This window comes from Thermobia domestica, chromosome 4 (assembly GCF_964235325.1).
Source record: "Thermobia domestica chromosome 4, izTheDome1.hap1.1, whole genome shotgun sequence".
Lineage (NCBI taxonomy): Eukaryota > Metazoa > Arthropoda > Insecta > Zygentoma > Lepismatidae > Thermobia > Thermobia domestica.
Genome location: NC_137457.1, coordinates 281,860,155 through 281,885,548, shown reverse-complemented (window position 1 = coordinate 281,885,548; position 25,394 = coordinate 281,860,155). Strand labels below are relative to the sequence as shown.

Genomic DNA, 25,394 nt, shown 5'->3' with positions numbered 1-25,394 from the left:
TATTACAGATATAAAATATGATTCACACTACAATGACTACATGCATTATTGCTTCGTTCTAAACAAGTCTTTATACAACATACATTGCTATGATACAAATAATTATGTTTTTGGTACTTACAGTAACTGCTGCATTTATATATATAGAAATTAATGAACTACTTGCATTAATGTACTGATTAAACTAGTAATTAATGGTCTTTGATGCGTCTGAACTGCTTTGATTGCAATTATGGGAAATTCTGCTTTCTGCATGGTTCCACACTGCACATTTTTAACACTGCACACTGTATCCAACTAGCAAGATAGAAATATGTCAATAAAATGAATACACACAAATAAAAAAACTCAACATACTCCCCTCCCCAGTTGATTGGTTCAATCAAAATTTTTCACAAGGAAGAGGAATAACTTTACTGATGGAATGTTTGTATGTTCCTCATGATGTGCGCACGCTTACACTTGTTCAATTATTCCCAATTTCCAATGAAGAGGTGGTTGGTTATCTTCTTTAAGTAGAATCACCATACCTGGAACAATGTTGCACTGTTTGGAAAACCACTTTTGTCTTTGCTGCAATGATGTGAGATAGTCTGCTTGCCAGCGTTTCCATAATTGATGAAGCATTTGTTGAATTCTCTGCCACCGTGATAAACTGCCTTCTTTCACTTCTGTCAAATTTGGCTCTGGAAAACTTGTCAAGGGTGCTCCTATGAGGAAATGTCCTGATGATAAGTATGATAAGTCTTGAGGATCATTTGACAATGTAGTGATTGGTCTTGAGTTTAAGCATTCCTCGATTTGAATTACTAGAGTATTGAAATCTTCATATGTGAGTAATGCATTACCAGCTATGCGTTTAAAATGGTATTTGAAGCACTTTACTGCAGCTTCCCACAGTCCGCCAAAATGTAGAGACATTGGAGGAATAAAAGACCATGTGAATTCTTCCGTCGTTGCGTGTGTAGCAATTTTCTCCTTAAAATCTTCAGACTGGAACAATGCTTGTAACTCTTGTAATTCGTTTTTGGCTCCAACGAAGGTGGTACCATTATCACTGTGAATGGTCAAACATTTTCCTCGACGACCTGTGAAACGTCGAAGAGCGGCTATAAAGGCTTGTGTTGTACATCCATTTACTATTTCTAAATGTATTGCCTTTGTGTTTGAGCAAACGAACACTGCTACATATCCCTTAACTGTGGTTCGGCTTCTAACTAGTCCAGCCTTTATGTGGAAGGACCCACAGTAATCTACACCGACATTTAAAAACGGACGTGATGTTTGAAGTCTATTTTTAGACAATTGACCCACGAGTTGAGAAGTTGCCTTGCAATTCAGCTTGAAGCAAATTAAGCATTCATATATTGTTCGTTTGATTATCTACTTTGACCTAATAATCCAATAACGTTGTCTCAATGACGCATTCAACAATTGAAAGTTTGCATGAAGCAGTCTCTTGTGTTCATAGATTATGATCAATTCAGTCAAGTGATAATACTGCGGTAAAATAATGGGATGTTTCGTATCATATTTTAAGTCGCTTTCTTCTAAACGTCTACCAACTCTTAGTATACCCTGGTGGTCTAAGAACGGATGTAAGTTGAGAATTTTGCTTTGTTTTGGTAATTCTTGATTTGACTTGAGGCACTTAATTTCTCTATGAAGACACTGCTGCTGTACAAGTTTGATGAGAGTAATAAGTGCCTTTCTTGTTTCTTCAACTGATAATTCGCCGATAACCTTCTTCTGTGGAATCTTAATATTGTTAATGAAACGAAGACAATATGCGAATACTCTGATTACTTTCTCCAACTTCGAAAATTTTGAGATGACTTGTATTGTACCATTATCAGTCGTTACTAATAGAATAGTATTCTTTTGTTCGATCATTGCATTTTCTTCCATGAATACAGCTTCTGATGGCCATATTTCTTCTGGTTCTTGCAACCATGGAGGTCCATGTCACCACAATTGAGCTTGTGTCAGTTGATGCACTGTTGTACCTCGAGATATCATATCTGCTGGATTTTCTGAAGAGACAATGTGCTTCCAATTATTAATGTTAGTGTATTGTTGGATCTTTGCTACTCTATTAGCCACAAATTGTTTTCAGCGAGTGGACGGTGATGCTAGCCATGCGAGTACTATCGTTGAATCAGTCCACAGGTAAATGGATGAAATGTTCAGATTGAGAATTGACATTACTTTGTGTACTAATGAAGCCAATAATAGAGCAGCACATAATTCTAATATTGGAATTGTTATTTGCTTTATAGGAGATACCTTAGATTTGGAACATAGTAGATGAACCGATATTTCGCCTTTGTAATTTCCTGAACGTATATATAAACAGGCTCCATAAGCATTCTGTGATGCATCTGCAAATCCATGAAGCTGAATGTCAATTAGATTGCTCTGTGCCACGACTAGCCGACTGACTTTGATATGTTTTAATTTATCTAACTGGCTACACAATTGTATCCGTTGTTTGTGCAAATGAGCTGGTAGTTGCTCGTCCCACTTTAATCCTTCCTTCCAAAGTTTCTGTAGGGATATTTTGTAGGCAATGGCTATTAGACTGACTAAGCCAATTGGATCAAAGATAGATGAAATGTGAGAAACAGCCTGACGTTTGGTTACACCTTGACTTATTGTTCGCTGCATCCCTTCTAGAGATTTGTAAGATATCAAGAATACATCTGAGCTTGGACACCATACGATTCCCAATGTTTTGATGTTATCTCCATTTTCAAAGCTTATAGATGAGTTTTGTTCTCTGTACTCCGTTGGTAATTGCTTCATTAGTATGTCACTCTTTGATGACCATTTTCTGAGATTGAAGTTGCCTGTTTTGAGTAATGCTATAAGATCTGATTGCAATTGTATTGCTTCATGAAGATTATCACAACCTGATAAACAGTTATCTACGTAGAAGTCTCTGCATAGGATTTCTGATGCCTTGGGATATTTTAACTTTTCACTAGTTGCTAATTCTTGAAGTACTCTCGTTGCCAAGAATGGAGATGAAGCTGCTCCATAAGTGACCGTTATTAACTAGTATTCCTTTACTGGCTGATCTGTTGATTCTCTCCATAGAATATGTTGATACCTTTGATCTTCAGGATGTACTTCAATGCACCTGTAAATTTTTTCAATATCTGCTGAAAATTCAATTTGATGAGTTCTGAACCGTAGAATGATTGATTGCAAATCCTGTTGAATAGTCGGTCCAACTAATAGCATATTGTTTAACGAAACTCTATTTGTTGTTTTGGCAAAAAGTCAAACACTACGCGGAGTTTGGTTGTTGTACTTGACTCCTTCATGACTGCATGATGTGGAATGTAGTATGACCCTTGTGTAGTTTGATTTTCATTAACTTGCTCCATGTGTCCTAATTGTTCATATTCTTGTATGAAAGAGATCTATTCATTTCTCCATTCAGGTTGTTTTGTGAATCTTCTTTCAAGAGTTGAAGTCTTGTTGTCGCTGTTTGCAAAGAGTTACCTAGCTGTACTTCTGTGCGAAATGGAAGGCGAACGATGAATTTACCACTTGGATCTCTTGAAGTGTTTTGAACAAAATGCTCTTCTCATGCTGCTTCTTCCTTTGAGAGAGGACACATGATTTCTTCTAGTTTCCAAAATTGATGTAACTGCTCATCTAAACTGTCAGAGGTGCGTGAGAAACATGTGATGAGACTGGATGACTCAGATGATGAATGATGTATTGGTCCTGACAAGATAAATCCTAATTCTGTATTCTGCAGCGTGGGGAGGCTGTGATGAAGGACAACTCGTTCTGGACGCAGAAGATTTAAAGATAATTCTGCACCAATTAAGAGATCTATTTTATTTGGGATGTTGAATGTTGGATCAGCAAGTCTTATAGTACTGGGTATGTTCCACTCTTGAGTTGAAAATTGTGATGAAAGTAGATCACCTGTAATGCGTGGCAATACTGCACATGTCATTCTTACCTTATATTGACTTACTCTTGATTCAACGTCTAAAGAGGTAATATGCGTTATTTCACACCCCGTGCCATTTATTCCTTGCAGTGGGATATGTACCTTCTCTTTACGTAATTTACACATTTGTACCATATTTTCCGAGATGAAGTTCGACTGTGACCCACCGTCTAGTAACGCTCTACATGTATGCACTCGACCAATATTGTCCCTAATGTTCACTAACGCTGTAGCTAATAACACTTGAGTTTTATATTTAACCCTTACACTGTGATATGAACCTTGACTTTCAATTTGATTCGAACTGGCATTAACACTTGAATTTGAATTGGTGGTCTTTGATGTCTCGTCACCTACTTGCTCTTTATCACTGGTGGTATTACTTAGAGAACCTTGATTGAACTTAATGTTTGTATGTAAGAGAGTGTTATGTTTCTTTCCACATTTTTTACATGTACTAGCCGACATTTACGTGAACTGTGAGAGGGATGTAGACAATTGAAACACAGGTTATTTTTCTTAAGACAGTTCTGTTTTTCTGTCAACGTAGCCTTTATGAGTGACGGACACTGAAATATTTTATGCATTTGCTTACAGAAGACGCATTGTGTGATATTTGTCGATAAATAAGATTGTGCCTTTTTGGGCCGACTGTTACCCTTTGATTTTATTTCATCTTGGTGTGACTCATTACCTTTGGATTTCATATTTTCTAGCGCCTGAAATTTATGTTCTAGAAAGGAAAGTAACTCTGCTAATGGCTGGAAAGATTGATTATTTTGTTTTAATTCCCATTCTCTACGTGTTTGAAAATCCAATCTTTCTACTAGCAGTTGACTCAATAATGCCTCTTCTAGTGGTACTTGTAAGTTAAATGCTTTCAGTGCATGAAAATTGCTGGAAAATGTGTTTATGAACTGACGTAAGTCCCTTCCATTTTCCTTGTGTATTGCCTGAATGTGTAAGATTTCCCTTATGTGAGTTCCTGCAATCATACGTTTAATTTCATATCTTTCCTGTAATGACGTCCATGCTACGTCATAGTTCTCTGGCGAAACTGGAAGATTTCTTATTAATTCAAATGCTTCTGCCTTAAGTGCCGATAATAAATAGTGAAGTTTTTGAACAGGTTGCAATTTAGAATTATTATGAAACAACAATTTAAAGTTTTCTGAAAATGCTAACCAACCCTCGTATTTTCCGTCAAAGGTAGGTAATGAAATAGTTGGCAGTTTTAGATTATCTGCGCTATTCCCCTCCGAATGATTCTGACTAGTGTGTGTACTATTTTCTTTGAATGTTCCTTTATTTGATCGTTCATTGACTAATTGTTGCATATTTGCCCTTAAACTATAATACCTAGCTTCAATTTCTTCGCGTTCAGTTTCTTGAATACTACCTAAATCTAACTCGAGTGTAGTCTGAATGTCGTCAAACCTTGTCCACAATTCTGTTAAATGTTCAAGCCTCATAATTTCACCTATATTTTGTGTTTCGTTAAATGTACTAACGAACTTTTCCATACGTGTAAGCTGTCCTTTGATGTTACCTTTCTGTTTGATAAGTTTCTGAATTTCCCTTCCTTCCATTGTGTAAGACAATTAATTTTATTGATTATGCAAAATATGTGCGTTTGGAAACACCGTAACAGAAGTAAAACGGTGACGAAATACTCACTTTCCTCTTGTTACTGTCACAATTTACTACCTGTTTTTATTATCACTGGAACTTGTTCTTTTGTTATGCTAAATTAAATTTATATTACTTTATTGTTGTCATTGTCACACTATTCACACTTGTCACTGAATCTGAGCTGTAACTGTCACTGTTTCGTTCACTTTTTTTAAATGCATGCTTTATTGTTGATTTTACGTAAATGCCAAATCTGGAAACGGAGGATCAAAATTTTTATGTATGTGATTTAAGGTATTGCTACAACACTTTGTGGACTGTATTATTAAAGCTGATTCTAAGATTTGGCCTTGTTATTTTTATACTATGAATTTATTACAGATATAAAATATGATTCACACTACAATGACTACATGCATTATTGCTTCGTTGTAAACAAGTCTTTATACAACATACATTGCTATGATACAAATAATTATGTTTTTGGTACTTACAGTAACTGCTGCATTTATATATATAGAAATTAATGAACTACTTGCATTAATGTACTGATTAAACTAGTAATTAATGGTCTTTGATGCGTCTGAACTGTTTTGATTGCAATTATGGGAAATTCTGCTTGCTGCGTGGTTCCACACTACACATTTTTAACACTGAACACTGTATCCAACTAGCAAAATAGAAATATGTCAATAAAATGAATACACACAAATAATAATAATAATAATAATAATAATAATAAAAACTCAACAGCCATTATATAAATTCCTTAAGATTACAGACATGCAAGTTGATAATCAAACTTTTAACTTACAATAATTAAGGGTTTTCCTAGGCGGTTTATGATGTTTCCCATACAAGGGAAGAAAAAAGCTGGGGTGGGTTATTACAAGATGATGATATTTGAAATTCTTTATGTTCAGGAACATTAATTTCTTTCTCAATAAATAAAAATTGACTTCAAGGAATTAACTGTATTCAAATGCATTTTCCAATACAGTTAAGTCAGCACTTGGGCCGTTATGGGATTTATAAATTTCATTCAGATTGAAATGTGTGGTTCTACTTTTCTTTTCTTTTTTTCTTCCTTTTTTTTAAAAAAAAGAATACTCTTGTAGACGTATTCTTCCGTGTGAAGAAGGAAGCAAAGCCTGAAATATGAAGTGCGAGTCCATATTCAGACAAAATAATATGGGTGCCCAAGTAGCCTAAGGCTGGTTTCAAACTTAATTTGAGTGGCGTTGATGTTTACCAGACAATCAATATAACGTTACCTGTTTATTTGTCTTATTAGGACATTTATTCTGGTTCATAGCATAAACGAAACTTTAAACAGCGCAAGCAGCGCAAAGGTAGCGCAAACATTTCAGTTTTAAAATCAATTTTGAAACATATTTTCAAATATTTTCTGTTGACTTTCTAGCCACGTCGGTACATTACGTTGCCTATTATGTGTTAGAGTTGATAGCACAAACACTATTTTCAAAGAGAAAGCCTAATAAAAGTAACAAAATCTTTTTCGAAATCATTTTGAAGTGAGAAAATATAATAATATATGTGTGTGTCGTGATCGGGAAAAGAAATGCAGTTGCTATACTTTTGAAGGGAAAATGTGTAAAATTAAAATAAATGAACTTTTAGATGATTCTAAGTTGAAAATGCTCGTTTTACTAGTTACCAGTTCATATCGGACTTCCGAAGATAAACACTAAAACGATTTAGTGACCGTGTCAATAGCGACAAATCCCAGTCATGACCCCTGTTCAGTTTTTTTAATTGGAAATAGGAAGAAAAAGAATGAGAAAGAAGAAGAAGGAAGGAAAAGGAGAAAAAGAAGACTAGAGGAAGTTAAATGAGAGGGAATTACTGGATAAATATGGGAATATGGTAAAGGAACTTGAATAGTTATTGAAAGGTAATGCATATTCAAATGCTATTGCTTGAGGATCAATGTTAAAGTGATTCGGCAGAGACACATGTTCCCTCATACGACCCTGACCTGGATCCAGACAACTGCACAAATATGAGTTGCCCCGACCCAGCCCTGGTGACGGGAAAGTTTTATTTAGTTATTTGCCGGTTATTTCCAAACGTTGTATAACCGTTACTTAGTATCTGAATGCCCATAGTGAAGATCCATCAGACATTCGAATCGGCTAGGAAAAAAAATAAAGCAATGGATATATTTTCCACATACAGAAGTTTAAGATTAATGAAAAGACTGTCGTTATTCTGGCTCATCGTTTTGCTTTAGCCTTTCTCATATAGCCGATTCTGAGTACTTTGAATTATTTATCATTCATGACCTCAGTCATGTACTAATAGATATAATATATTATTACACATGTATTGAAAACATTACTACCTCCTAGAGTCAATACTAATACTACCACTTAAACCTAGATTTTCTAGTTAGTAGTAATGTTTTATGATTTGATACACTCGGGTAAGTTTTAATTGAAATAGACGACTTTTTCTATTACACTTCAACATGTGAAGCAACTTTTTCACAAATTGAAGAAGAGAACTTTCTAGAAGATACAAATAATTTAAATGATTCGTCAGAACATGACTGTAACACATCTGCATAAGTCGGTAAACTATTTTCACTTAGATTTTTTTTTTTAGACAATTCAAATATAAAGCAACTATGAGATTCTGTTGTTAACAAGTTTATTTTTCGCTCCATTTCGGTTCTAATACTGTTTCACAAATAAAGCATCAAAACAATAATAACTTCGAGATAACGTCAAGTCGAGCTACTAAACAGACACAAGTACAAGCACTAACAACTCGACAAGCGCTGACTGAATGAGACTGCAAAGCATAGTCCAGCACATTGACGTCAGCTTGCGAGGCGTATTATCGCAACAAATACATCAACTTGGCGTCAATACAGTATTTATCAAATGACCTTGTATCAGTACAATTACACATAAGCACGTTTCTAAATTCAGCGTAACGCTGTCATTCCGATTACAGATTACTAAAAAGAAACAAACCGTTTCTGATGTAAACATAATTTACAGATTGAGCTGTGAAACTGTCTGGATTTTCTATTTTTGTGAAGCTATTGATTTCGGTTGCAATGTGCGAACTGAGGATACTACCAAATTTCGATTTTATTTTCTTCTGTGTATTGATATACATATCTACCAAGGTCCGTCGACCCTACTGATCCGTGCTTTTACAGGTCCCTTCATAACTCACTGTTTCTGCGTAGCCACTTTCTCCAGCTGTAGTGTGACGTCACCGCGTGAAGCAGGGACAAATATCGTGTGCTAAGCCTATGTTCCGCCGTAGGATTTGCAAAGGAAATTTTTTTAAATGCAATAAAAATAAAGACTACATACAGATACAATATGTACTCACAATAGCATTGAGTAGCACTTGAAGAATAGCTTTGCATCCACTATCTTAAAGAACATTCCTCCTGCGGAGTTCGTGTGTTTTTCTATTTAGAAACCGAATTCTGAAGTATGTCTTAGCCGTGTCGAATAGTTTCAAGATCGAATTGTCTTTCTTAGGACATAAAGCGGTCGGCCAATCACATTCTTTTTCTTTTCTTCGATTCACAGTTTTTTTGTGAAATGTTCGAAAAATAATTTCATACTATTTTATTGCTTCCATCCGCCTGGAAGAAGGTGAAACGAGACCACCACGTAGCCTCATATTGCCACCATTGAACTTCGAAACAATCGCAACTATTTTGAATACTGAGACTTCAACTTTCGATATGATTTCGAAGAGTAATTTTTTACGTTTCATAGTCTTATCGAAATCATAATGCACTGGCTGTTTCCACACATCTATCAAGCCTCGAATCATTGCCACCTGGACATTTCTGTGTGGTCCTAAAAATAAATAAACCTCTTGGTCATAGAATACGCGCCTATTAACATTCAATTCATCAAATATAAGTACTGAAAATTTTTCCACACTCTTTAAGCAGCACCCTTGCTAAGTCAAATTTTCAAAACTGGGGTAAGAATACCACGAAAAAACGGTAATTTTTGCATACAACGTCGAATGTTGACACATTGGGTAAAAGGATTCGAACTTTTCACCGCACATGATTGTATAATTTATCAATGTGACGTGTTGTGTTAATGCACGAATAATATCTTAATCAATCCATCTTAGTTTTTTCTTGCCATTTATTAGCATATTTACTTGGCTTGGTGTAAAACTTTTTCGTAATATATCATCACACGGTTATTAACCACTTCATTGAAACGATCACAATATTATATTTTAGAACTGGCGTTTGAAATTAATTCTTTATTATATTTGCTTTCCAATTCTTTTAACTTCGTTTGTAAACATATTATTTGGCTTTGTACCAAATTTCACATAAGTAAATCCCCACGCTGAGCGGGTTTGCATATCCAGGCTCCTAACTATGAAAATATTTACGATCACTCCAACCCCAATCATTTCACAGATTCAACCTGTTGTATATAAGTTATTAGGACGTAAAATTGAATGTAATTTATACGAAAAACCCTTTTATGCATTGCAAGACCTGTAACGTCCAAATATTCACCACAAACTTATAGTTGTATCGACATAAACAAACAAACAAAAAAAAAGTGTGGAGCACGAAACCACTTTACACAAAAGTCAAAAGAGGTCATTGAAGACATAGCACCTGGTCGAGCGGTTTGTGTCACTAGTCTATCAATCAGAAGTTTCTGTGTTCAAACCCTGTAGAAAATATTCGTTTTTTTTTCTGAAAAGTGTGTTCCTATTTTCATCAGAGAACTGAGAACATTTCTTTGAATAAATCTTTGGAAACTACTTTTCTCTCAAATTCGGTTAGAAGCGAACATTATATGAATTGCTAATCTAAAATCCACAGCTGAGAACAAAATATTAAGTATGTTCAATATGTCATTATTATCATTTGATTTGTAATTAAAAACTAATTATAAGCATTGACGATTTCAGAAGATTCTCCCCGGTAATGGTCAAGATATGAATGAGAAAAAAACTGATAAAACATTATTAGTCTACTTTGAGCATGATCGAAAATAACTTATGGCCATGAAGGGGAAATTTATGTCGACAGGGTCTCAAATTCTCCGACGGGTCATGACCTGAAATTATCATTGTTTGAAAGGTTTCCTTAACAAATAGTATATTATATTTATTTCTCGTTCTACGTTTTGAAATGGAAAAATCATAATTTTAAATAGAATTATAATAAAATAAACATAAAGATTTATACAACTAATGAAGTAAATATCCTTGTGTAAGTTATCGATTTCTATTCGGATTAAAACTCGAATACTCGTTTGCATTACACTTTAAAGTAATTCCTCTCTCTATATATATTTCCTACTGGAAAGCATGTTTAACTCCAATTACTTAATCAATATTTTTAATAATATATTTTTATTGTAATACTCTTACTATTCAATGTTGTATGCACTTAATTTCTCAAAGCAAAACCTCACAAATGTATAATTGACTAGTAAATATTATCAAATAAATTATCATTTAGTTTACGTAAATATTGCATCGCCTGATTTGAAACTTCGTATTTTAAATAATAATAATAATAATAATAATAATAATAATAATAATAATAGTAATAAAATCATAGCCATATCTTTATCAGAATTTCAGGCTTAGTCAATAAATGAATTCAACATAGTCTCTATTCGAAGCTCTATTTAATCGAATCAGATAGAAATACGAAGAGGAACTTCGAGAACAGGTAAAAACCCTGTGTCACTTTGGTGGGTTTGGAAGTAACTTTTAAGTTTTTTTTTTTTTTACAGACAAATGCCTTGGACACTTTTTTCTTTTCTTTAAGTTAACTGATTCACCGAACGTATCTGACATATGAGTAACTTTTCTACTCGGTTATACACGCTTTTCCATTAACCTTGAACGACAAGAATACGAACACAAAAACATCCACATAGGTATGACAGTTAAAATTCCTAACTACCCCCACGGGGAATCGAACCCGGGACCGCATACACCTCAGGCACACGTGCTAGCCACTAGACCAGCGGGAAGAGCAAGTGAAATGTATTTTGTAGTGTCTGAAGTTTATAGCTATTTCACCCTGTTGTAGTATGTCTATTGATTTTTTAATGTTTACCGTATTCGTTACTTTGAGGAATGATATATATTATTGATATAGGCTTTATTACATAGTCGGCCATAAATATTATATAAATTATCAGAATTATTCATGATCTTCCATGGAAATTCACTGGTGCATGCACAGTAGACAGACAGTGTAATTGGAAGATGAGTTCAACAGAGATTATATATTCCGCCGATTATATTTTATTTAATAACTATTTAGAAGAGATAACGAAAACGAGTCTACATAATGAAGATGGAATTTCCGTAGAAGATAGAATGGTGAGGTGTAGGCCTATACGGTTTGGGGTTGATATGGTTGTTGTTGCAGAATCTAAAAAGAAAATTAATAAGATGTAGAAAACTTGAGAAAGGCTTGTGAAGAATATGGGATGAAAATAAATGTTAGAAAGACAAAATCCATGGTGATTGAAACGAAGCGATCGGTGTGAAATATAGAAGTAGGAGCGGGAAAAAACAACAAGTGATTAGTTTTCGATATCTGAGTACTATTACTAGTGATGATATGACATGCGAACGTGAAATAAAAGCAAGGATAGAAATGGCGAAAAGAGCCTTTAGGATGGAGGAAATAGTATTTTGAGGTGACCACGAATAGAGTTGTAAAGAAAAAGACTCATAAAAGGCTTCGTTTACTGTATTTTACTGTATTTATAGGACATAAACATGGACGAAACTGTAGAAACTGTTAAGAAGGAACTGTATCATGACGGATGTGCTAGAGGGTATGGTGGCAGGGAAGAGAGGGAGAGGACGAATTAGACTATATAGAAACAGAATTAGGATATTGGCGATATCAAAACAGAAAAATCGTATGTGAAGATGGAGAGGTTAACAGAGGATCGTGGAGCATGGCAGCTTCTCAGCTGCGGTAAGTGACCCGCTGGTAATGGCGGAATACTTCTGATATAATGATACTGATTATGCACAGTAGGAACAGAAATATCCACTTTACTGTCATTGCTAATACGAATCACAATGCAAATTTCTACAGGTTGTCAAAATACCTAGCTCTAAAAGCTGTAGAAAACTATATGTTACTATGCGAGGGAAAATCATAGGTCGAGCAACAATTAGACAAATTGCCATTCAGATAGCTAGGGGTATGAGCTGTGACGAGAAAACAGTGAAGAAATTGATTTAGCGGTATGAAGAAGGTAGTGAATATTTCACATCTTGGCCAAGAAGTAGGAGACCAATAATAATAATAATAATAATAATAATAATAATAATAATAATAATAATAATAATCCCAGGAATTTATATTTATTTCCAGCAAGACTTTTGCATACCCTCCTAGTGCAATATGTTTTTGTAAAACGGCAATTATAAAATTGTCAAGCTGAATTTGAAAGTCATAATAAGTAGTGCTTTATTTATTTATTGCACAATTCTTTTATGCCAGTAGCTTTCGCCACCTTACTCGCTCTTCATGCTTACTCAGGAGGAAGCTGCGGGTCCCTAGGTTGGGAACTACTGCTTTCCACCAAGGAATTCAGACATCCTGTTAGAAATTTGTGTTCTGACCAACATCAGAAAGTTGTGTTCTTCTGTTTCTACTGCGCATACACCAGTGAATTTCCATGGAAGATCATGAATAATTCTGATAATTTATATATTTATGGCCAAATATGTAATAAAACCTATATCAATAATATATATCATTCCTCAAAGTAACGAATACGGTAAACATTAAAAAATCAATAGACATACTACAACAGGGTGAAATAGCTATAAACTTCAGACACTACAAAATACATTTCATTTGCTCTTCCCGCTGGTCCAGTGGCTAGCACGTGTGCCTCAGGTGTATGTGGTCCCGGGTTCGATTCCCCGTGGGGGAAGTTAGGAATTTTAACTGTCATACCTATGTGGATGTTTTTGTGTTCGTGTTCTTGTCGTTCAAGGTTAATGGAAAAGAGTGTATAACCGAGTAGAAAATAGAGACAAGTTACTCATATGTCAGATACGTTCGGTGAATCAGTTAACTTAAAGAAAAGAAAAAAGTGTTCAAGGCATTTGTCTGTAATTTGTAAAAAAAAAAAAAAAAAAAAAAAACTCTTAAAAGTTACTTCCAAACCCACCAAAGTGACATTTTTTTTTTACCTGTTCTCGAAGTTCCTCTTCGTATTTCTATCTGATTCGATTAAATAGAGCTTCGAATAGAGACTATGTTGAATTCATTTATTGACTAAGCCTGAAATTCTGATAAAGATATGGCTATGATTTTATTACTACTATTATTATTATTATTATTATTATTATTATTATTATTATTATTATTATTATTATATTATTATTTAAAATACGAAGTTTCAAATCAGGCGATGCAATATTTACGTAAACTAAATGATAATTTATTTGATAATATTTACTAGTCAATTATACATTTGTGAGGTTTTGCTTTGAGAAATTAAGTGCATACAACATTGAATAGTAAGAGTATTACAATAAAAATATATTATTAAAAATATTGATTAAGTAATTGGAGTTAAACATGCTTTCCAGTAGGAAATATATATAGAGAGAGGAATTACTTTAAAGTGTAATGCAAACGAGTATTCGAGTTTTAATCCGAATAGAAATCGATAACTTACACAAGGATATTTACTTCATTAGTTGTATAAATCTTTATGCTTATCGTATTATAATTCTATTTAAAATTATGATTTTTCCATTTCAAAACGTAGAACGAGAAATAAATATAATATTCTATTTGTTAAGGAAATCTTTCAAACAATGATAATTTCAGGTCATGACCCGTCGGAGAATTTGAGACCCTGTCGACATAAATTTCCCCTTCATGGCCATAAGTTATTTTCGATCATGCTCAAATGGACTAATAATGTTTTATCAGTTTTTTCTCATTCATATATTGACCATTACCGGGGGAGAATCTTCTGAAATTGTCAATGCTTATAATTAGTTTTTCACTACAAATCAAAGGATAATAATGACATATTGAACATACTTAATATTTTGTTCTCAGCTGTGGATGTTAGATTTTCAATTCATATAATGTTCGTTTCTAATCGAATTTGAGAGAAAAGTAGTTTCCAAAGATTTATTCAAAGAAATGTTCTCAGTTCTCTGATGAAAATAGGAACACACTTTTCAGAAAAAAAAACGAATATTTTCTACAGGGTTTGAACACAGAAACTTCTGATTGATAGACTAGTGACACAAACCGCTCGACCAGTTGTTATGTCTTCAATGACCTCTTTTGACTTTTGTGTAAAGTGGTTTCGTGCTCCACACTTTTTTTTTGTTTGTTTGTTTATGTCGATACAACTATAAGTTTGTGGTGAATATTTGGACGTTACAGGTCTTGCAATGCATAAAAGGGTTTTTCGTATAAATTACATTCAATTTTACGTCCTAATAACTTATATACAACAGGTTGAATCTGTGAAATGATTGGGGTTGGAGTGATCGTAAATATTTTCATAGTTAGGAGCCTGGATATGCAAACCCGCTTAGCGTGGGGATTTACTTATGTGAAATTTGGTACATACTGTTAGACTTCAGTTTTTCGTTCTCTTTACGCAAAAAGGAGAGCTCTTCTTTCGGTTTATGCCTCTCACTCTCCACAGAGCAAACGGAAAATAACATAAACAAAGAGTTATTATTTTTTCAGTCACAATAGTTATTTCATCTGGCTGCACCCCAATGTCTGATTTGTTTTTTCTTTAAACACCTAACTTCCGTACATTTAATTCTTTTATTATTTACATCAACACGGTTCCGTTTGGTAATGGTAAGGTTAGTGAAGGCACATCTTGTTTAAACTTTTTCTTGGGTAGAATATTTAGAAGCTCACATTTTAAATTATGTCCATAAGCTTCGGGAATAAAATGATCGAAATAGACGCTGGCGTTTTCAACTTTAAAGATGTCTTCCCGACAGCATTTCTTTTGCCAAACTTTCCGCAAAAAATCCGAGGGAAATACATGATAAATAACTTTGGAACCGTAGTATTTCTACTATAATTGCGACAAGTACTTGGTGTAGAATACGACATGCTTATAGGCTAACACGAGCACTACAGTAATTAATGTTTTCTTAATACAGGAAAGCAAGAATCACTCACTTTCCTGCAAAAATCAAATAAACAAGCAAGGGTGAATGACAAGGACCTTTGGCGAAAGCTGTTTCTGCTCCCGCCGTAACGTCACAATTTTACTGCATCTTCGGTTTTCAAAGAAGGGTAGTTATGACGCGACCTTAAAAGAGGAAAGGAACAGTAGGGTCGACGGACCTTGCATATCTACGAAAAAAATACTTCTTTATTAAAATTATAAAAGTAAACTGTATTTTATATAGAGTTTTCCAATCAAGTAAATTTTTTGAAATTTGACGAAATTTTACCTCGATGTCGAAGAGATTACCACATTTTTGAAAAATTTGGATAGACGTGAGGATAGACTGTACAATTTTCTACACTGTTTTGATTCAAATCAAATTGAAAAGACGTTTTCTTCGACATATTTCTATATGCATATCAATTATTCCACCAAATGTCCATATCTCCAAGTGCCTGAATGCTAGAGATATTATATTTCCTATATGGACTTCCATTTAAAATAATTGGACACGTGTTTCATTGTTTTCTTATAATTTTCCTAGAAGGAGGAAAAATGGGAAGAAAGAACGTGGGGTTACATTTGTTGTAATAAGGCGAATATATTTCGAAATTCTTTAAGATGAGAGACATAGAATTTGGTATTTAAGGTTATCATTTACAATTACTAAGGACGTGTTTCAGAGTTTTACGATATTTCACTTATAAGTCAAGAAAAAGGCGGGAAGGAAGAATGTAATTATGGAGTTGTTAACGTAACACGTGCGTATATGAAAATCCCTTGAGATTACATACACGAAAGTTAGGATTTACACTTCTCATTTAAATTTATTAAAGACATGTTTATGTATTTTATGCTATTTCCTCTACAAGAGTAAAGAAAGTTGGTAACAAAAAGGATAAGCGTGTACAACTGGTTGTAATATGATATTCCTTAAGGTTAGAGACAATTTGAAATAATAAGACGTGTTCGGCGATTTTAATAATGTATATTTCACTTAGGACGAAAGAAAAGAAGTGAGGGTTGTGATTGTTATAAAATGATCGAATTCGAAATTCTTTATGTTTAGACATGATAATTTCGTTGTCAATAAGTATTAATGACTTTCAGATTGTCCGTTTTATCATTGGGAGAAAATTGTGAACCATTTCAAATGCATTTTCGAACACATTTAGTACTTGGATAATTATGAAGTTTTGTCATTTCAATCTGATTGAAAAGAGTGTTCTAAATAGGAAAGGGATTAAATTTTTCATAAATACTAATGCCAGAAAGGGTGTTTTTTATATCAAAAATGGAGCAAAGTTGAAATAAATGTATGATTCCGTAGGTTGTTCAAGTGCTGGAGTCTGTGGGCTTAGTCCCTAGCTAGCCAAAGGCTACTTTTAAGATACACCTGAGTAAAGCTGGTTCTGACTCGTCTCTCAAGTGATTTCTTTAAATATCTTAATAAGATATTGTAGTTGATAGCGTAAACGAAAATTTAAAAAGCACAAGTAGCATAAAGGAGCGCGATCATTTCATTTTCAAAATCAATTTGCAATATAATTTTTAATATTTTCACTTGGTTTTTAAGCCAGCGACGCCATTTTACTTAATATTTATTACTGTTAATAGCACGAACAAGGTTTTCAATGGCACAATCCAGCTCGCACATAGCAAACTTTTCTAAATTATTTTGAAGATTTTGTAATATATTGTAGGTAACAACGATCTTTATTTGACGTCATACCAGTATCACAACCTAATTTTAATTAGTATTAATTCATTCTGAATATAAAATAATTCTCAATAATAAAATAAAATACTTGGCTGTGACGCCAGCGTCGCCACCTTACTTCGGTTATTATTATTACGGTAGATTGTACAAACAGGATTTTCAATGACACACAGTGGCGAAGCCAAGGGGGGCCAGGCCCCCTTGCTCAAATTCTTGGCCCCCCTAGTGCCCCCCCTACAGTGATACACAATCATATTGCTATAGATCGACAAATGGTGAGTAAGTCGTGACCACAAGTTATACTACTACCAAAACATATCTCGACAACAGATATACCAACTGGAGAAAACCGTATGTTACAAATCATGCGCTCCGAGTAAAATTGCTCCACTCGCTCTTGCTTGTAGTACAACAATATCTATCCCGAAATCTGTGTGATGCATATGCATTGACTTCACCACCTGAGCATTCCTTTAGCCTCTGTCCCTTATCTAGTTATCTCCTTTGTTTTTGACAAAGAACTAGAAAGAAAAGTAAAATCAGTCGGCATTCTCATTCGCTTCAATGTTGAAAGTCATACTAAAATATGAGATGCTTAGTTACAAATAGCATACATTGCAGTAAAATATTACACTTGCGTTGGACTAAAAAAGTTATCGTACACTAAGTAATTAATTCCCATTGATTATAGCGACATAGAATAAATGCATAGCATCCATTAAATAATTTGATATAATAATAATAATAATAATAATAATAATAATAATAATAATAATAATAATCACAATAATAACGCTATAGTATTATTACTATTATTTTCAAAGCATCCTAATATCGAGCCGCCTTGTTTAATATACAGTAAAACAAAAGAGCAGAAGTTTTTATTATTGCTGAAATAATCATTCTGTATGTTCATATCCCGATTGTTTGAGAAAAATAAGATACTGAATACTAACAACACCTACTATTTGCTAGTTCGGGTCTAGGTCAAAACCCCCGCAGGCAAAACCCCCATACTCAAGATATATCAAAACGCCCACACGATCGGTCATAACTCCCACACAAATGGACAAATCTCCCAAACGCACGAACGGTCAAAACCCCCACACTCAAGAAATGGCAAAACGCCCACACAATCGGTCATAACTCCCACACAAATGGACAAAACAGCCTCACATAGCAACGGTCATAATCCCCACATAAATGGAAAAACTCCCACACAAATGGTCAAAACTCCCGCATGCAGAAATTGTCACAACTGCCACACAAATGGACAAAACCCCCATACAATCGGACAAATTCCCCACACTCTGAAATGATCGTGATTTCACGTCTTTGTTGCGGTTTTTTATGACGCCCACTTTAGTGTTTTCATCATTAGAAAACAGTACAAGAAGAATAGTTGCAACATCAGTTTAAGTGAAATAAAAATGTTATTAAAAAGACATGCAAGCAGGATCATTTCAGAGTGTGGGTGATTTGTCCGATTGTGTGGGGCTTTTGTCCATTTGTGTGGCAGTTGTGACAATTTCTGCATGTGGGAGTTTTGTCCATTTGTGTGGGGGTTTTGTCCATTTATGTGGGGATTGTGACCGTTGCTATGTGTGGGAGTTTTGTCCATTTGTATGGGAGTTATGACCGTTGGAGGTTATCACCGATTATTACCAGTGTGAGCGTTTTGGTTGAGGGAGTTATGACCGTTCGTGCATTTGGGAGATTTGTCCGTTTCTGTGGGGGTTATGACCGTTTGTGTGGGGGTTTTGACATTTCTTGAGTGTGGGGGTTATGACCGTTCGTGTATCCCGGACCTGTTCCCGCTAGTTCTCCATCTCGATTGCATACTATCCTTATCTCTAGTACTTCTAGTTTACTAGCACTCTTGGCCATTGGCAACTCAGTAGAAACTATCTGCTACGATGTTAACAAGCGATAGTAGCGGACTGCAGGAAAAGAGTCAGCGCTTGATGGACCTATACTGCTAACTAAAACCTGGGGAAATGTAGTAAAAATCTGTGATTCTTTGTAAATAAATCATTCATAAATATTTTCCTTTAAAGTTTCAACTGTAGCTTAATCCCTAAAATGCTACTACATAGAGAAATTCTAAAGTTTATCACAGAGCCAGTGTTACAATCTCCTGATTACTAACCACCAGGTAAGATACCGGGATACCGAGATGATGCAACTTGGTCGCGGCAGTAATGTTACTTTGTGTAAAAGTGGTAGTTACTCCCGTGACCAGATTCTGTCATCCCGTTATATTGTCTGATGTTTAATAATCAGATATATATCAGGAGTTTGGGGGACTGGTCCACATATTCCATTCATTGAGTTCATGGAACCCAATTTTATCGCAGATTTTTATTTGTTCTTCGTCAAAATGTGCTTAAATTTCTGAGAAAATCACATTGTAGGAATTATGCAGAACATTATAGGAATTATCAGTGATGACACGAGTTTTCAACAGGATATACTAATTAATGTTGCTCCTTCATATCTAATCTCAAAACTAACTAACAGTATTAATTTAGTTAGCATCGACTACAGGATAGTAGAGTTAACTTACTTCAACTAATTTGAATTTATTTTAAGACTTTGAAACATCCGATGCTCAAATGAGAAATGAGGGGGATGAATCAATTGGGCCATAAAAATTTCCCTAGCAAAATGAGGAATAATCTTGGTAAACTCCTAAGTCGAAATATTTGCCCACGAGGGATCGATCACACCATCTTCCGAATCTGAAGTCATTGTTCTACCGCTGAGCCCAAATGCACATATTTAATCATACCTTTGTTTCTGTATTTATATGCAGCTTTATTAACTACATAAGTAAACTACATACTTTTTAAATGTAAACTATTACAAACTGGTATGAATCAATGCTTCCATGTATTACAGCTGTCAAGCACACAAGTGAAATTAGTTTATATTAACAGGACAATATAGATGAAGCACTGTTACTGAAATTTATAATCTTCCACATTTTTTTGAAATAATACTGTCCGTTCTACTGTTTTCACAACACAAAATACTTTCCGTTGTCACATAATAATACTTGTATATGAAAAGTTTTAGAAAGGTAATGAAAGTGTGTAAATTATAAAAGTGTTTCAAGTGTAATATTTATTTCTTTTCTTTGTTATGAGAGTGAAGAAAATCATTTAGGATAAAATAGTTTCTGCAAATGAGCATTGATTTCATCTTCATTAAGATAGGTATTAAGTATTATTTATCTATTACAATAAATAGAATAAGTTCAGTTTACTTTTAATGGAATGTTTTCAGTAGTCTGTTTGTGAAAACCTAACATAGCAGTATGCATATTAGCATGATTCGAAAGTATGAAGTTCTCCTGGCTCTTCCTTCGCATGTAATAAACAAATTCCTAAAATAACTAGTATCAAGATATAAGCTGCAAGTTTCAACGAGACACTTTGTTCCCTTCTGATTTTGAGTGTGTGCATTTATTTTTCTGCTTCCACCTAAATCAACCAGCCACACATATTTTAAACGTTGTGATTAAGTGACTACATACTTATATTAGAATGTATCATAGTTGTTTGAGGTAGTATATTCTTATACACAATATATATATATATATATATAATATTTAAAATTTGTGTGAATCAAGCTTTTCATTCATTCAAGATGGCCCCCTCAAAATTTTCTTGGGCCCTTCCTTGGCCCCCCCTGAAAAAAATCTAGCTATGCTACTGATTACACAATCTAGCACAACTGCAACACAATCGTTCCAAAATTATTTTTTTAAAAGGCATTTGGAGTATATTTTATGTAATGAAGATTTTCATTTGACTTCAAGCTAGCATTACCATCTGAATTTCATATTATTGTTTATTATTACTGATGAGACGAACAGGATATCCTTTAGTACAACCCAGCACAAATGTAGCAAAACAAATAAAACGTAATTTGAAATTAATTTGGAAATATTTTAATGGTGGCGATTTTGTCTTGACTATCAAGTCAGCAACAAAACTTTATTTATTATTTATTCCAGTTGACAGTACAAACTACAATTTAGGCGTCAAAATCGAGCACAAACTGGAGGCTATTTTGGATAATAGTACAATGGCTATTTTGTGTAGACGTACGTGCTTTTCAGTACAAAGTTACTATTTATGTTCTTTTAAGAACTTTGATAGTGTCTTATAAGTTTTCTTCCGTGATGGATTAGATATATCTACAACTGTGAATGTAGCTATCTGTTCGGCAAACATTGAGTGCCTGGGTTTTCTCGGAGATTTTGAGTTTTATCCAATTTGTCATTTAAGAATTACCACCAATCTCACTATCATTATTCAACTCAGTTTTGTTGTCTAGTAATGGGCAGTGGGAATATTTCCAGTAGGAAGGAAAATGTGAAATGGGAATTTCCGTAATTTTTACCCTAGCATAAGTAACCTGGGTAAAGATGCCCCACTTTTTCATTATTACCCATTTTCCACTCCTGCAATTGAGGTGAAGTTGTTGAATTTATGTTCAATTAGAAGATTGATATCTTGTTTGTAATATCTCGAAAGATAATTTTATATCAGTAAATTTAAGAACTTAAAATAAACAATTTACAAAAACCTTCAAGTCGGACATCTTCGGCATGCATGTGGACGAAATATGTCCCAGTTCCACAATGTTTCAAAACGTGTTCACAAATATAGAAACATGCAACTATGCTTTTGTACCACTAATATTACTAACTTTAATTTCCACTAACTATGTATCCAATTATAAAGAAAATTTTCAACAAAATGACAAGTGTTCTCTACGTATATTTTCTAAATTCCTTTGTAAACAATGGATAAAAAAAGAGAAAAAATTACACATTATCATCATTTGTTCATTTTTTCAAACTGGGATTCTTGTGATCACAATTAATGCAGTGACATGCAGTGAACCTACAGTTTAAATCCAAACCACCGTAATGGTTCAAGTTTCCGAAGGTGTTCACACCGGGAATCGAACCCGGGACTTCGTACACCAAATGCATATGCACTAGCCACTAGAGTAGAGGGGAGAACGTCCTTTCATTTAATAGGTAAAAACCTGCTCCCTGAAAAATTAAAGACTTTCCTTATAACAACTTGCTAGCGACAACACTGGTACACCTATGATGTTATTAGGGATGCTCACGAATCGAGACATGTCTCGAATCTCGACTCGACTCGACTCGAATTCGAGTCGAGATTCGAGTCGAGACACACTTTTTAAAATTCGAGTCGAGTTGAGACGGCTCATAAAAATCTCGACTCGACTCGAATGTCTCGAAAATTTTTAACATTATTTTGAAGAAAGTATTCACTCAGAAACAGTCTTGGGTACCATAAACACATATTTCTCAATGGCTTTTATTCCCCTGTTTCCCAAAAGGATAACATTGTTGCACTTCAGAAACAAGCGGCTGGGGCGGTTTTCTTTTGGGAGAACCGTTACTGCCAGATGAGAAGTTGCCTCTCTATGCACCGCAATTGAAATTGAGAAGAAGGGGAACGGTACAAGAGGATTGTATGTTATTCTATTTTCTTCAAGAGTCGCTTCATGTTAAAAGTACGAATGAAGTGGACACATCATATAAATAGATACAATAGTAATGAGAAGGGAATTTAAAGATTTTTTGTTACAAAGTAATTATATTTGTACCTATAAAGCTATTCAATTTTGTGCGTGATAAACGTATCCACACAATCTTTTTCTTTCTTTCTTTCTTTTTTTCAAAGTACGTGTTTATTTGATTGAAGTTTAATATTCTTTTCAGGACAGAGAGAAGTAATGTTACGCTGAAAGATTTCGAGCTGTCTCGTCTTGAAAATGTGTAGTTAAAGACAAAGACTGCCTTAGATCTTGTGGGTCCCCCGCAAAGCTTTTTGCTGGTAGCATGACACAATATCAAAAATAAAGGTGTCGATGACACAATCAAAATATCGGCAACCGAATATAGTTATTCTCGATAGAGTGGTATCTTTGTTTAGAAATCGCAGTATTACAGAGAGCTCTTTAACATAAACTATAGCCTGTGTAAATCAAGAATAGCACTTACAAATAAATAAATAAATAAATAAATAAATTTTGCATTTGCTTGCAATGAAAAGTGCAAATCAATTTTGAACACCTTTTCCAAAGTGACTTCTGAATGTTAAATTTTATGAAGCTATTTGTTTATTAAGACATATTTCTAGGTATTACCGGCACCTATGGCTCGTCACATAATGAGGGATGACATCCCTCGACGAACACACTATCCGAGGAAGGAGGGAAGCGACCTGGGACTTGTATGCTAATGGGAGTCATCCCAGCATTTGTCTGCTGTGAATGAGGAGAGACTAGGAGAAGCCTCACTAAGAATGGCTGTCTTGAAAAAGCCATTACAACCTTTCGACCGAGTATCCTCAGTGGGAATCGGATCGTGGACCGCTCGTACCAAAGGCGAGAGCGTTAGCCACCACGCTATACGGGGTAACTTATTTATGATACTAGAAAGTGAACAGTTGCTAATAAATAACCTCTCTAGAATATATTTCCAACGCTGTTATTCTGCTCAAATTTGAATCTGGGATATCCAATCGATGTGTTTTCAAGCTTGTGTGTGTGTGTGTTTCTTTTTTTTTTTTTTTCGAGATCAAATCAACACTCTTTGTTACGCTTGTTAGCTAGCGTTTGCGCCTTTGACCCTAGATACGACTCCCAGTGCGATAATATTACAATTTGAATACATTATGCTGGCTTGAATTCTGGCTGAAACTATAGGGACACGTCTCACTATAGGGACACGTCCCACACGGATGCTAAACTTCAACAAACGAACAAACAAAGAAACAACTGACATTCATCGTCTACAGACTTAGAATGAAACATGGCGAGATGTACGCTGGAAACCACTCACAAATATAGAAAAATAATCTCTTGGATCAGAGAGAGGTGAAGAGAGTGACGAATATTTTGATGAAAACAAAGACATTCAAGCGGCAGTGGGTCGATCTTATTGCAAGGAGAAATGTTGATAGGTGGACAAAATTAGTCCTTTATTAGACATCAAGGAATTAAAAAATCTAAGAAACATCTTTATATAGGGTAGTTGATTAAATCTGTTCAATTATGTTATATCTGGAGATGGCCCTAAGAATTTACTGCTTTGAATACTGTTTATGTATTTTTGTCGTATTTTCTATATTTTGAACTAATCAAAATAATCAATATTACGAATTTGCAGCTACTTACGAATTTGATTACTCTTGTAAATTTTTTTATCCATGATTTCGTCACTTTGAAAAAGATAAACAGACATTAGTGAAATCGAATTAAGACAATCAAACGTTGCAAGATATTAAAATAGTATGTTTGTAAGTGTTAGAATTATCTGTGCCACTGATAGGAGTTCTATATCACTGTTAGGAAAAGACACCATCTGATATTTAACAAAGTATTTAATATACAACATATAAATAAAACTAAAAACAATCTCATCCAGCAGAACTATTAATTATTATTGGTAAGGAACAACATACATTTTCGCGCCATACAAGATCGTTTCTGTCAATTTTCTCGAAAATTACGCATCAGAATTCATCCTTAAGTATGTCATTTTGTTAAACTCATTGCGATCTATCAACTGATATAGTCTATCTTTGGAGAATTTTTCAGTTAAATAGAAAATAACTTTAAGAGTTCATGATAATTTTATGCTATATTTAATTAACTATGAATTGTCATCTTGCTAGTGCTCATAATGAAAAGCTTGATTGTATACTTCAGCATTAGTTTCATATTAATAAGTAGCGTGGTTATCGTCCAGCATCAATTTTTAGCTTACAAAAAAATATCACATTTGTCAAGAACTTCGCTTGAGTGT

At 34.3% G+C, this 25,394-nt stretch overlaps 1 protein-coding gene across 1 annotated transcript; it reads right to left on the bottom strand.

Annotated features, from left to right (window-relative positions):
- Positions 1 to 456: 456 nt before the first annotated feature.
- Positions 457 to 5,562, bottom strand: LOC145683144 (uncharacterized). Its single transcript, XM_081754509.1, has 3 exons — positions 5,163 to 5,562; positions 2,287 to 3,032; positions 457 to 1,341 (listed from the first exon to the last, which is right to left on the bottom strand). The coding sequence occupies exons 1-3, from the start codon at positions 5,560 to 5,562 to the stop codon at positions 457 to 459; spliced, it is 2,031 nt and encodes a 676-aa protein (XP_081610635.1).
- Positions 5,563 to 25,394: the final 19,832 nt, after the last annotated feature.